This window comes from Salmo salar, chromosome ssa15 (assembly GCF_905237065.1).
Source record: "Salmo salar chromosome ssa15, Ssal_v3.1, whole genome shotgun sequence".
NCBI classification, from domain to species: domain Eukaryota; kingdom Metazoa; phylum Chordata; class Actinopteri; order Salmoniformes; family Salmonidae; genus Salmo; species Salmo salar.
Window position 1 is genome coordinate 87,810,708 of NC_059456.1, and position 12,333 is coordinate 87,823,040.

The window sequence follows — 12,333 nt, forward strand, 5'->3', positions numbered from 1 at the left end:
ATCTAATAATCTGTTTTAAGATATTGATGTTTTCAAGTACTGTATCTATTTTTCTATTTCTTATTTCTTCAGCGAGATACCGTGTGATGAAAATAAACTAAGAACTATATCCAATAAAATAAGATCCAATATTTCAGGTACATTTTATCCATTTAGAGGAGTCTTCCAAGCCTAGTTTATAATTTTCATTCTGTTGGTCCCAGTCTCATAATGTTCTATGGAACTCTGTAGTTTATGGTTTCACATAGTTTTATACCATTGTCTGCCCACTGGGACCTGTTTCCAACCACATAATAAATCATTAGAGGAATGCATTCTGGGATTAGTTTAGAGCAAATAAATACTCTAGACACCGACAGCAACTCATAAAGTACACAGCCCACTTACAACTATCCCAAAAGCTATCCCCTTTCAAATAATTAAATTGCCTCTAAATACCCTAGATCACGTCAGAGGAACACAAAATAATTAAGTCAATATAACTAACAATAACTTTTAAAGGTCTATTTTTGGTCAGTTTAAATGACAGGCAGGGTTACAATACAGATGGTGTATTCAATGCATCTTATATCGCATAATTAATGAACAATGAAACAGTGATTCACTACTAGGGAAAGACAGTGAAGGATTTACTAAATGTATCACTGAAGTTGCTCAATCAAGATTTGTGTTTCTTTCTACATTTCTCTAGATAAATATGTAGTCTGTGAGATAAAAACCTCATCCTCCAGTGAAGTTTTACAACTGTCCTATGAGAGAAAAACAACTAACCACATTTCCGTTCTGAGACAACCGTTAATTAGTATGCTTATATATAAGATCCATGAATTTAACACGTCAATGTCACATTTTTGCCTCTTGATGTCACCAGGGCCCAGTTTTTCAAATCGTTTAATCTGGTTCAGAATTATCTGGATTCTGTAATCCTCTTTTTTGCAATTAATGATCAGATTGATCTAGTTGTTTTTGAGACGGCTTTTCAGCAAATAACCAGATAGGATCATTCTGATTCAGATAACACAATATCAAGATCACAGAATCCGGCATTTCAGGCCTACACCTTGCCATATACTGGACAGGCTATGGTACTACTTCAACACTGTCATACTGAAACAGATATGAGTAAGGGAAAGTGGGATAGCTAGTCAGCTACTGAATGCATTCAACTGAAATGTGTCTTCCACATTTATCCCAACCGGAGTAAACTACATTAATAAAAGGTACCTAGATTAAAAATTGTCTGCATATCACATAAGTACATGCATTTATTTGACACTTCTCAATATAACAACTGACCACATAACTTTACTGCAACCAATTTAACATTACCTTTGGTTTTCAGATGCAAAATAGCTTTTTAAACCTTGTCACTTTAGTTATATTGAACAAAAATATAAACACAACAATTTCAAAGATTTTGTTGAGTTACAGTTCATATAAGGAAATCAGTCAATTTAAATAATTTAATTAGGCCCTAATCTATGGATTTCACATGACTGGGCAGGGGCACATCTATGGGTGGGCATAGGCCCATCAGCTTGGGAGCCAGGCCCACCCACTGGGGAGCAAGGCCCAGCCAATCAGAATGAGTTTTTCCCCAGAAAAGGGCTTTATTACCGACAGAAATACTCCTCAGCACCCCCTCTGATGATCCCGCAGGTGAAGAAGTAGGATGTGGAGGTCCTGGGCTGACGTGGTTACACGTGTTCTGCGGTTGTGAGGCTGGTTGGACATACTGCCAAATTCTCTAAAACAACATTGGTCGAGAAATCAACATTCAATTCTCAGGCAACAGCTCTGGTGGACATTCCATGCAGTCACCATGCCAATTGCACGCTCCCTCAAAACTTCAGACATCTCCGGCATTGTGTTGTGTGACAAACCTGCACATTTTAGTGGCCTGTCATTGTCCCCAGCACAAGGTGGACCTGCGTAATGGTCATGCTGTTTAATCAGCTTCTTGATATGCCACATCTGTCAGGTGGATGGATTATCTTGACAGAAGACAAAACGCTCACTAACAGGGATGTAAACAAATGTGTACACAAAATTAGAGCGAAATTAGCTTTTTGTGCATATGGAAAACTTCTGAGATGTTTTATTTCAGCTCAAGAAACATGGGACCAGCACTTTACATGTTGCATTTATATTTTTTGTTCAGTTTACATTAAAATGGCTTGGTTGTAGTGCCATTCACCTTTCTAAAACCACCCTTCCAGTGAGGTCAAGATAATCCAGATTTTTTACATCAAAACTATCCTAATCGCCTTTGAAAAACGACATTTAATCTTGATTAAAAGGTCAGATTGGATAACCAAAACCCTACATGGAGGACCAGAATCACATTCTAACATTTAATCCTATCTGATTGCCGAAATCAGATTAAAAAACAGCACAATCCTCTCTATCCCCTGCAATCACGGGGATTTACATTATTAGTTGTTTACAATGTTGTAAACCATGAACCTCTTCATTATGTAAACAAATTCAAACTGTATTTGAAGTCATCCAATCATTGGGAAAATTTGTATCATTTCAGTACACAGAGATGGGTCAACAAACAGGTATTCTTTTCAATAGGGGATTTTTGCATCTTTAATGCAACTAACTAATATATAAAATGTTATGCTGTTCTTGACAGATAAAGATAAAAAAAAAACGAAGATACGAAATGCACAAACATACTAAGTACACAAATAAATGCTATTACAACTATAATTGAATGGCCAAAAAGTTCATAGCCAAGCATAGCGAATCAGTTCAACTGTTTTATGAAGACAAAAAACCTGGCTGGCTCATTGTTGTTCGGTAATTGGTTTTAGACAAATTGTGGGAAAAGCATGATCACTTATTGTCAACAGCATAACACGTGAAGTGTTGGGTTTATGTACACTTGGCATTCCAAAAGCCAAAGTTCATGTTCATTGGCTGTCTGATAACAACAAATATCCAGAAAATGTTCAAGGGAAGCTCATCAACACAGCTGTAAATGTCAATTTCTTTTAGAACTGGGTGTTTGTATTTTTGAACAGTCTAACTTCCACAAATGGTCTGCTGCCCTTTTTACAACATTTTCAATCTCATGAATCCTCCTCAAGCTGCAGTAACTCGCCCTGTAAGGCCTTGGCCCTTCCAAGCTTCTCCTGCTGCTCTTTTGTAGCTTGCTTGATTTCCCCAGAGTCCAGTTTCTGCTGCAGCTCCTCAACCTGCCTCAGCTTCTTTTTTATGTTCTTGATCTTCTTGGCCTTTTCTGCTATTGCAGATGAAGGGTCATAAGTAGCTCCAGCTGGGTTAGATGCAGGCGTCACATTGTCACCGTCCTCTGCAAACGTCATAGTCTCAACAGCATTTGTTAGTAATTCCACATTGCTATCTGGGCCTTGCTGCTTGCGCTTTTCCTTGCGTTTCATGTTTCGCTTGGCTGTCTTGGAGAGCCCAGCTATCTCATTCTCTGCAATGCCGGGGATCCCCTGCTGCTGCCTTGCCTGGGCCGCATTGCCGGGGCTCATACCTGGTGGAAGATCGGGCTTGCCCTTGAAGAACTTCACAAATTTATTCTCGTAGCTGAAAGCAAAGAGGAAATAACCAATCTACAGCAGAGACTTCTAACAAAATCCATATTAAAAGGTTGACTTGACAGAGGTACAGAACCAGTCAAAAGTTTGGACACACCTACTCATTCAAGGGTTTTTCTTTATTTGTACTATTTTCTACATTGCAGAATAACAGTGAAGACATCAAAACTATGAAATAACACATACGGAATCATGTAGTAACCAAAAAAGTGTTAAACAAATCAAAATATATTTTACATTTGAGATTCTTCAAAGTAGCCACCCATTGCCTTGATGACAGCTTTGCACACTCTTGGCATTCTCTCAACCAGCTTCATGAGGTAGTCACCTGGAATGCATTGCAATTAACAGGTGTGCCTTGCTAAAAGTTAATTTGTGGAATTTCAAATCAAAGCTTATTTGTCACATGGGCCGAATACAACAGGTGTTGTTCAGTGAAATGCTTACTTACCTAACCAACAGTGCAAAAAAGGTATTAGGTGAACAATAGGTAAGTAAAGAAATAAAAACAACAGTAAAAAAAGACAGTGAAAAATAACAGTAGCGAGGCTATATACAGGCACTGGTTAGTCGGGCTGATTGAGGTAGTACGTACATGTAGATATGGTTAAAGTGACTATGCATATATGATAAACAGAGAGTAGCAGCAGTGTAAAAGAGGGGTTGGGGGGCACCCAATGCAAATAGTCCGGGTAGCCATTTGATTACCTGCTCAGGAGTCTTATGGCTTGGGGGTAAAAACTATTTAGAAGCCTATTAGTCCTAGACTTGGCACTCTGGTACCGCTTGCCATGCGGTAGTAGAGAGAACAGAACCTTTTGAGGATCTGAGGACACATGCCAAATCTTTTTAGTTTCCTGAGGGGGAATAGGCTTTGTCGTGCCCTCTTCACGACTGTCTTGGTGTGTTTGGACCATTTTAGTTTGTTGGTGATGTGGACACCAAGGAACTTGAAGCTCTCAACCTGCTCCACTACAGCCCCGTCGATGAGAATGGGGGCGTGCTCGGTCCTCCTTTTCCTGTAGTCCACAATCATCTCCTTAGTCTTGGTTACTTTGAGGGAGAGGTTGTTATTCTGGCACCACCCAGCCAGGTCTCTGAACTTCTCCCTATAGGCTATCTCGTCGTTGTCGGTGATCAGGCTTACCACGGTTGTGTTGTCTGCAAACTTAATGATGGTGTTGGAGTCGTGCCTGGCCATGCAGTCGTGGGTGAACAGGGAGTACAGGAGTGGACTGAGCACGCACCCATGAGGGGCCCCTGTGTTGAGGATCAGCGTGGCAGACGTGTTGCTACCTACCCTCACCACCTGGGGGCGGCCCGTCAGGAAGTCCAGGATCCAGTTGTAGAGGGAGGTGTTTAGTACCAGGATCTTTAGCTTAGTGATGAGCTTTGAGGGTACTATGGTGTTGAACGCTGAACTGTAGTCAATGAATAGCATTCTCACGTAGGTGTTCTTTTTGTCCAGGTGGGAAAGGGCAGTGTGGAGTGCAATAGAGATTGCATAATCTGTGGATCTGTTTGGGCGTTATGCAAATTGGAGTGGGTCTAGGGTTTCTGGGACAATGGTGTTGATGTGAGCCATTACCAGCCTTTCAAAGCCATTCATGGCCCCGCAGCCTTGTGAATGTTGACCTGTTTAAAAGGTCTTACTCACGTCGGCTACGGAGAGCGCGATCACACAGTCGTCCGGAAGAGCTGATACTCTCATGCATGCCTCAGTGTTGCTTGCCTTGAAGCGAGCATAGAAGTGATGTAGCTCGTTTGGTAGGCTCGTGTCACTAGGCAGCTCACGGCTGTGCTTCCCTTTGCTGCTGCAGAGAATAAGTTCATTAGAGTTACCAGCCTCAGAAATTGCAGCCCATGTAAATGCTTCACAAAGTTCAAGCAACAGACATCTCCACATCAACTGTTCAGGAGAGACTGCGTGAATCAGGCCTTCATGGTTGAATTGCTGCAAAGAAACCACTACTAAAGAACACCAATAAGAAGAAGATACTTGCTTGGGCCAAAAAACACGAGCAATGGACATTAGACTGGTGGAAATCTGTCCTTTGGTATGATGAGACCTAATTTGAGATTTTTGGTTCCAACTGCTGTGGCTTTGTGAGACGCAGAGTAGATGAACGGATGTGTGGTTCCCTCCGTTAAGTGAGGAGGTGGTGTGATGGTGCTTTGCTGGTGACATTATCAGTGATTTATTTAGAATTCAAGGCACACTTAACCAGCATGGCTACCACAGCATTCTGCAGCGATATGCCATCCCATCTGGTTTGCTGCATCAGATGACCTGGCCTCCACAATCACCTGACCTCAACCCAATTGAGATGGTTTGGGATGAGTTGGACTGCAGAGTAAAGGAAAAGTAGCCAACAAGTGCTCAGCATATGTGGGAACTCCTTCAAGACTGTTGGAAAAGCATTCCAGGTGAAGCTGGTTGAGAGAATCCCAAGAGTGTGCAAAGCTGTGTCATGACTCTCCTGGTCGAGGATCAAAGGCCTCAGATCAGCTTGGTAAATAGCTGACCACAACCAGACCCTCTTACCCACAGAAGAGGGGGTGCCGGTTTTGACATCTTATCACTCGGTCGTAAATTAGGCAGGAGGGGAATCTCTCCCTTTGCTCCTCAGTATTGGGAAAGGAATTCCTTTGTTACAGAGACATTTTGCCACCCAAAAATATAACACCCAAAGTGTGAACTTTGGAACAATATTTATTAGATAGTAATGTTAAGAATGGTCCGTGGGGATCTAAAGAATATTAATCCTGTCATATTGCTTATTATTTTGTGATGTTATTAAAAACAGTATGAAACAAATACTGTAACTTAAGAAGGAAGACCAGAAAAGCGTGGAGAGTTGGCCACACGTTGAAATGGTTAGAAACTCTGAAACAAGTGAAGATAAAGACTAGACCAGAACATTTGACAGTCTGCAGCTGTACATGTAAAGGGATCTAGAACTTGACTATCTACCCGAGAAAGGAAGGATTACACCCCATCTCAGGCAATCATTGGTGCATCTAAAACAACCACTACAAGCCAGAACTACTAAGCAGATTGTGACCTCTGGTGGACAACCAGAGCCTTACACCCATCCAGCCCCTTCCTCATAGAAGGATTGGTTGGTTCCAACAGAGAGACGAACAAAGACACGTAATTACATTGCATTTATTACCCAAACGGGCGGCAGTTCATGAGCAAAGCATAATCATTACTTTGAGGGTAGTTCCTAAATGTACGATAAGTTTGACTCTCCCTCTCTTTATCTACCCCTCCCTCTCCATATGTGTAACAAGCCGTCATATCTTGTCAGTCCACTAGGGACATTTGTCTGATGTAAGTCTATGTGTATTCGGTGTTGTGTATTCAGTCTATGTGGTCCCGTGTGGCTCAGTTGGTAGAGCATGGTGTTTGCAACGCCAGGGTTGTGGGTTCGATTCCCACGGGGGACCAGTACGGGGGGGAAAAAATGTATGAAATGTATGCATTCACTACTGTAAGTCGCTCTGGATAAGAGCGTCTGCTAAATGACTAAAATGTTATTATTTAGTTAGTAAATAAATAATTACATCAATTTGTGTAGAACTGAAAAATGAGAAAGGCTTGGATTCAAGAGGTCTGCGACGTTCAGAACGAGACTGATATGAGATAATGATTAATAAGTGACTTATTGATGTAATAGTTATCTACAGTTGAAGTCGGACGTTTACATACACCTTTGCCAAATACATTTAAACTCAGTTTTTCACAATTCCTGACATTTAATCCTAGTAAAAATTCCCTGTCTTAGGTCAGTTAGGATCACCACTTTATTTTAAGAATGTGAAATGTCAGTATAATAGTAGAGAGAATGATTTATTTCAGCTTTTATTTCTTTCATCACATTCCCAGTGGGTCAGAAGTTTACATGCACTCAATTAGTATTTGGTAGCACTGCCTTTTTAAATTGTTTCACTTGGGTCAAACGTGTCGGGTAGCCTTCCACAAGCTTCCCACAATAAGTTGGGTGAAATTTGGCCCATTCCTCCTGACAGAGCTGGTGTAACTGAGTCAAGTTTGTAGACCTCCTTGCTTGCACATGCTTTTTCAGTTCTGCCCACAAATGTTCTATAGGATTGAGGTCAGGGCTTTGTGATGGCCACTCCAATACCTTGACTTTGTTGTCCTTAAGCCATTTTGCCACAACTTTGGAACTATGCTTGGGGTCATTGTCCATTTGGAAGACCCATTTGCGACCAAGCTTTAACTTCTTGACTGATGTCTTGAGATGTTGCTTCAATATATCCACATAATTTTCCAACATCATGATGCCATTTATTTTGTGAAGAGCACCAGTCCCTCCTGCAGCAAAGCACCCCCACAACATGATGCTGCCACCCCCGTGCTTCACGGTTGGGATGGTGTTCTTTACATTATGGCCAAACAGTTCTATTTTTGTTTCATCAGAACAGAGGAAATTTCTCCAAAAAGTATAGATACTTTTGTACCCATTTCCTCCAGCATCTTCACATGGTCCTTTGCTGTTGATCTGGGATTGATTTGCACTTTTCACACCAAAGTACGTTCATCTCTAGGAGACAGAACGCGTCTCCTTCCTGAGTGGTATGATGGCTACGTGGTCCCATGGTGTTTATACTTGCGTACGATTGTTTGTACAGATGAACGTGATACCTTCAGGCATTTGGAAATTGCTCCCAAGGATGAACCAGACTTGTGGAGGTCTACAATTTTTTTCAGAGGTCTTGGCTGATTTCTTTAGATTTTCCCATGATGTCAAGCAAAGAGGCACTGAGTTTGAAGGTAGGCCTTGAAATACATCCACAGGTACACCCCCAATAGGCTAATTGACATCATTTTAGTCAATCAGAAGCTTCTAAAGCCATGACATCTTTTTCTGGAATTTTCCAAGCTGTTTAAAGGCACAGTCAACTTAGTGTATGTAAACGTCTGACCCACTGGAATTGTGATACAGTGAATAATAAGTGAAATAATCTGTCTGTAAACAATTGTTGAAAAATTACTTGCGTCATGCACAAAGTAGATGTCCTAACCGACTTGCCAAAACTATAGTTTGTTAACAAGAAATTTGTGCAGTGGTTGAAATACGAGTTTTAATGCCTCCAACCTAAGTGTATGTAAACTTCCGACTTCAACTGTATATATCTTTAGAGTTTAATCCGGGAGATGGTAACTCGTTAAACAACTTTTCCTGTGGTGCCCCAAATTCCTAATGAGTTAATTGTTACATAATTCATTTAAATCGGGTGACAATTAAACACAGTTAGTTTATTCGATAAATAACAGTTATCACATTACTGAAAGTCACGTCACGACAGTTGTCATCAAGGCAAAGGGTGGCTACTTTGAAGAATTTCAAATATACATTTTTTTTGTTTTGTTTTAACACTTTTTTGGTTACTATATGATTCCATGTGTTATTTCATAGTTTTTATGTCTTCACTATTATTCTACAATGTAGAAAATAGTAAAAATAAAGAAGAAACCTTGAATGAGTAGGCGTGTCCAGACTTTTGACTGGTACTTTAACTTTGTTAGGAAGCATTACTTACACAGGGACCTCTTCCTGAGGGGTATAACCATCCTTCACTCTACGAGGCTTCCTCCAGGTTCCATCAGGTCGCTGTGTAGCAGCAATGTATTTCCCTATAACAGGAGGAGCAAACATGAGCAAATATTATAAATTCACTGAAAACAATGCATTTATCTTGAACCAATGTTTTGTTCCGCTAAAACATTGCTCTGTGTGTTTGTTACAACAATACACTGCTCACTATACTACAGTGCATTTTGAGAGTTAGAGACTATAAGGTTCATTCTGCATTTGTCAAAATTTTGTTAATGACATAGCCTTGTTCTGTTCAATGTTCTCTACCTATATAGTAGTCTAAATACCCCAATTCACGTTGTTAAGTTCACTGATAACTGACACCATTCAAACCAATGAGGGTCCAGAACTTTGAAGCCAATTATCTCAATTATCTTTTTGCAGATAGAACCTTATAGTCCAAAGCTCTCGATTTGCATCGGCAGTAGCATGAACAGTACCGAGAACAATTTAATAGAAATGTATGTTTTATAGTCGTTATTAAATAGCTAACGTTAGCTAGCTAGCCGGTGTACATTTGTCAAGCTATCTAGCTACTGTATGTTAATAGGGGGCAATTCCACAGTAACAGAGTGATGCTGAGACAGATCTTTTCACCCAAACAATAATACAATGACTGCAATGTTGTATGGTTTGTTTAAAACGTCTTCAGGATTGGTGGGTCCACTGCGGAACGGTTGAGCTAACGTAGGCTAATGCAATTAGCATGAAGTTGTAAGTAACAGGAACATTTCCCAGGACATAGACATGTCTGATATTGGCAGAAAGCTTAAATTCTTGTTAATCTAACGGCACTGTCCAATTTACAGTAGCTATTACAGTGAAATAATACCATGCCATTGTTTGAGGAGAGTACACCATTTTGAACATTTAAAGTTATAAATAAACAAATTAGGCACATTTGGGCAGTCTTGATACAGAATTTTGAACAGAAATGCAATGGTTCATTGAAACAGTCCGAAACTTTGCACATACACTGCTGCCATCTAGTGACCAAAATCTAAATTGCACCTGGACTGGAATAATACAATATTTCCTTTCTCTTGCATTTCAAAAATGGTACAAAAAAATACAAAAAAAGTTGTTTTTTTCTTTGTATTATCTTTTACCAGATCTAATGTGTTATATTCTCCTACATTCCTTTCACATTTTAAAAACGTCAGTGTTTCCTTTCAAATGGTACCAAGAATATGCATACCCTTGCTTCAGGGCCTGAGCTACAGGCAGTTTGATTTGGGTATGTAATTTTAGGCAAAAAATAAATAAAAAAGGGGCCGATTTAAGAGGTCTATGCACAAGGAATACTTCTATCAAAAACCAAAGTTAAACAAACCATACAACTCTATGCACAAGGCCTACTTTTAAACATTTCCACCATAGATTTTACCAAAACACATTTACTTGAACAGTGCATATCAAAAGTTTGATAAGAATAACGGTTTGTACGGTTTGTGCCTTCATACTGTTAACAAACTTAGCATCTGCACGGTTCTTCAAGTAACGTTAAAGGTGTTTTTGTAAAAAAGGGGACATTTTTCAAAGTAGTCCTTGTGCATAGATGTGATTTCATTAAATTGGCAACCATTGGTTTGTTTGACATACATTTTAAAGAAAAATATGAGTTTCGGCATCACTCTGTTACCATGGAATTACCCATAATTTATAAGCGTAAACTAGCTACCTAGCGTCTTTGCTAGCTAATGTATTTTAAATTAGCCACTTGCTGCTGGTACTACTAATTAGTTATTTAACAAACACATTTTGCCCCTAGCTTGGCTAGCCAAAATAATCAGGTGTCACATCGAACTAGTAGAAATATTAGCTAGTACATTAGCTAATAAGCTAGATAACTAGCGCTAGTGTAGTGTGCCGTGTTTTAGCTAGTAACTGGTTAGCCAGCGCAGAATACGTCGCGCTGGAACAATTAGTTTACTCCACAAAACGAACGTCGTGGGGTTATTTTCTGGGGGGTTATTCATGCTAAACTGTGTGTTCATTCTCAAACTTCACCACTATTTAACTGGATGTCTGACTTGAACCAGCCTTACCAGATTGATCTTCAACATACGGGGTTGCCATTTTCCTCAATTAATTACTTCCGTTGGCAGGAATGACAGGAAGTGACGTCATCCTTACTGATAGTTCGTTTTGCATTTTGTACATTTCATTTTACAATTTTAGTCATTTAGCAGACGCTCTTATCCATAGCGACTTACAGTAGTGAGTGATGCATACATTTTCCCCCGTACTGGTCCCCCGTGGGAATCGAACCTATAACCCTGGCGTTGCAAACACCATGCTCTACCAACTGAGCCACATGGCCCAGTGCCCGAGGTGTTCGGAGATTTCGCTTAAGGACCAATGGAATGTTCTAAATACCAGACTCTGCTCATCCGGGGCACCAGGCCATGCAAAATGATTCAGCCCACATTCACTAGGTGGGTGGTGCTATACGTCAAAGTTGACCGTCCGATACGCGTACACGTTCACCCGAGAATCCTCGCCTGGGACCTCATTCAAACTTCTTCACCGACATGACTATGGTGAGTTTATACTTTACAGACTGCACTACATAATTTTGCTTCATTTGATTAACGATAGCGAGCTACCAAGTGGCTGAACCATCGGTGTATTCAAGTCTCACAACGGAACACACGTACTGTTTAAGAACTAAACGGAAGGAAACTGAACAAAACGGGGAGGGACCTACCTGAATTTGTCCAATGGGCTTTTCTTTCTCTTGCGCGGGGTCAAACAGCAGGACCTTCTGAAAATTACTGTTTCCCGCTACTGCAGTAATGGCAGTTGCTGTACATTATGGGCAAAGATAGAACAAGGAGCTAGCTAGAAAAACACATTTGTTACGGTTGCATCAAAAGTAATTCTCCGGTAAAACAAAATGTAATCGTCAGTCTTCGTTGTTACGGCCATTTTTCTATCGCATACACTGGCTAGACGCTAACTAAGTTGACGTTTGCAAAACTAGCTAGGTAACGTTAAGTAAATATAGCTAAAAAAAGCTTAGCAGGCTGCCATAGCGCTTAAGGCTAAGTATACACAATCAAATAAATATATAGTTTTACTTCAAAACATTACCGTTAAACATGCTTTATAGATATAATATAACCACA

General features: G+C 40.2%; 1 protein-coding gene across 1 annotated transcript; it reads right to left on the bottom strand.

Annotated features, from left to right (window-relative positions):
• Positions 1-1,247: 1,247 nt before the first annotated feature.
• Positions 1,248-11,533, bottom strand: pym1a (partner of Y14 and mago A-like). The gene is made up of 3 exons (XM_014146716.2): positions 11,251-11,533; positions 9,147-9,240; positions 1,248-3,564 (listed from the first exon to the last, which is right to left on the bottom strand). Exons 1-3 carry the CDS (start codon positions 11,279-11,281, stop codon positions 3,081-3,083), a joined length of 609 nt encoding a protein of 202 aa, XP_014002191.2. The 5' UTR covers positions 11,282-11,533; the 3' UTR covers positions 1,248-3,080.
• Positions 11,534-12,333: the final 800 nt, after the last annotated feature.

Excerpts from the sequence above, each read along its gene's own strand:
- pym1a (XM_014146716.2), bottom strand. The coding sequence starts at position 11,281 with ATGGCAACCCCGTATGTTGAAGATCAATCTG. Across the intron at positions 9,241-11,250 it reads GTATGTTGAAGATCAATCTG|GGAAATACATTGCTGCTACA; the intron begins GTAAGGCTGGTT and ends CTCCTGTTATAG. Across the intron at positions 3,565-9,146 it reads CCTCAGGAAGAGGTCCCTGT|CTACGAGAATAAATTTGTGA; the intron begins GTAAGTAATGCT and ends CTTTGCTTTCAG.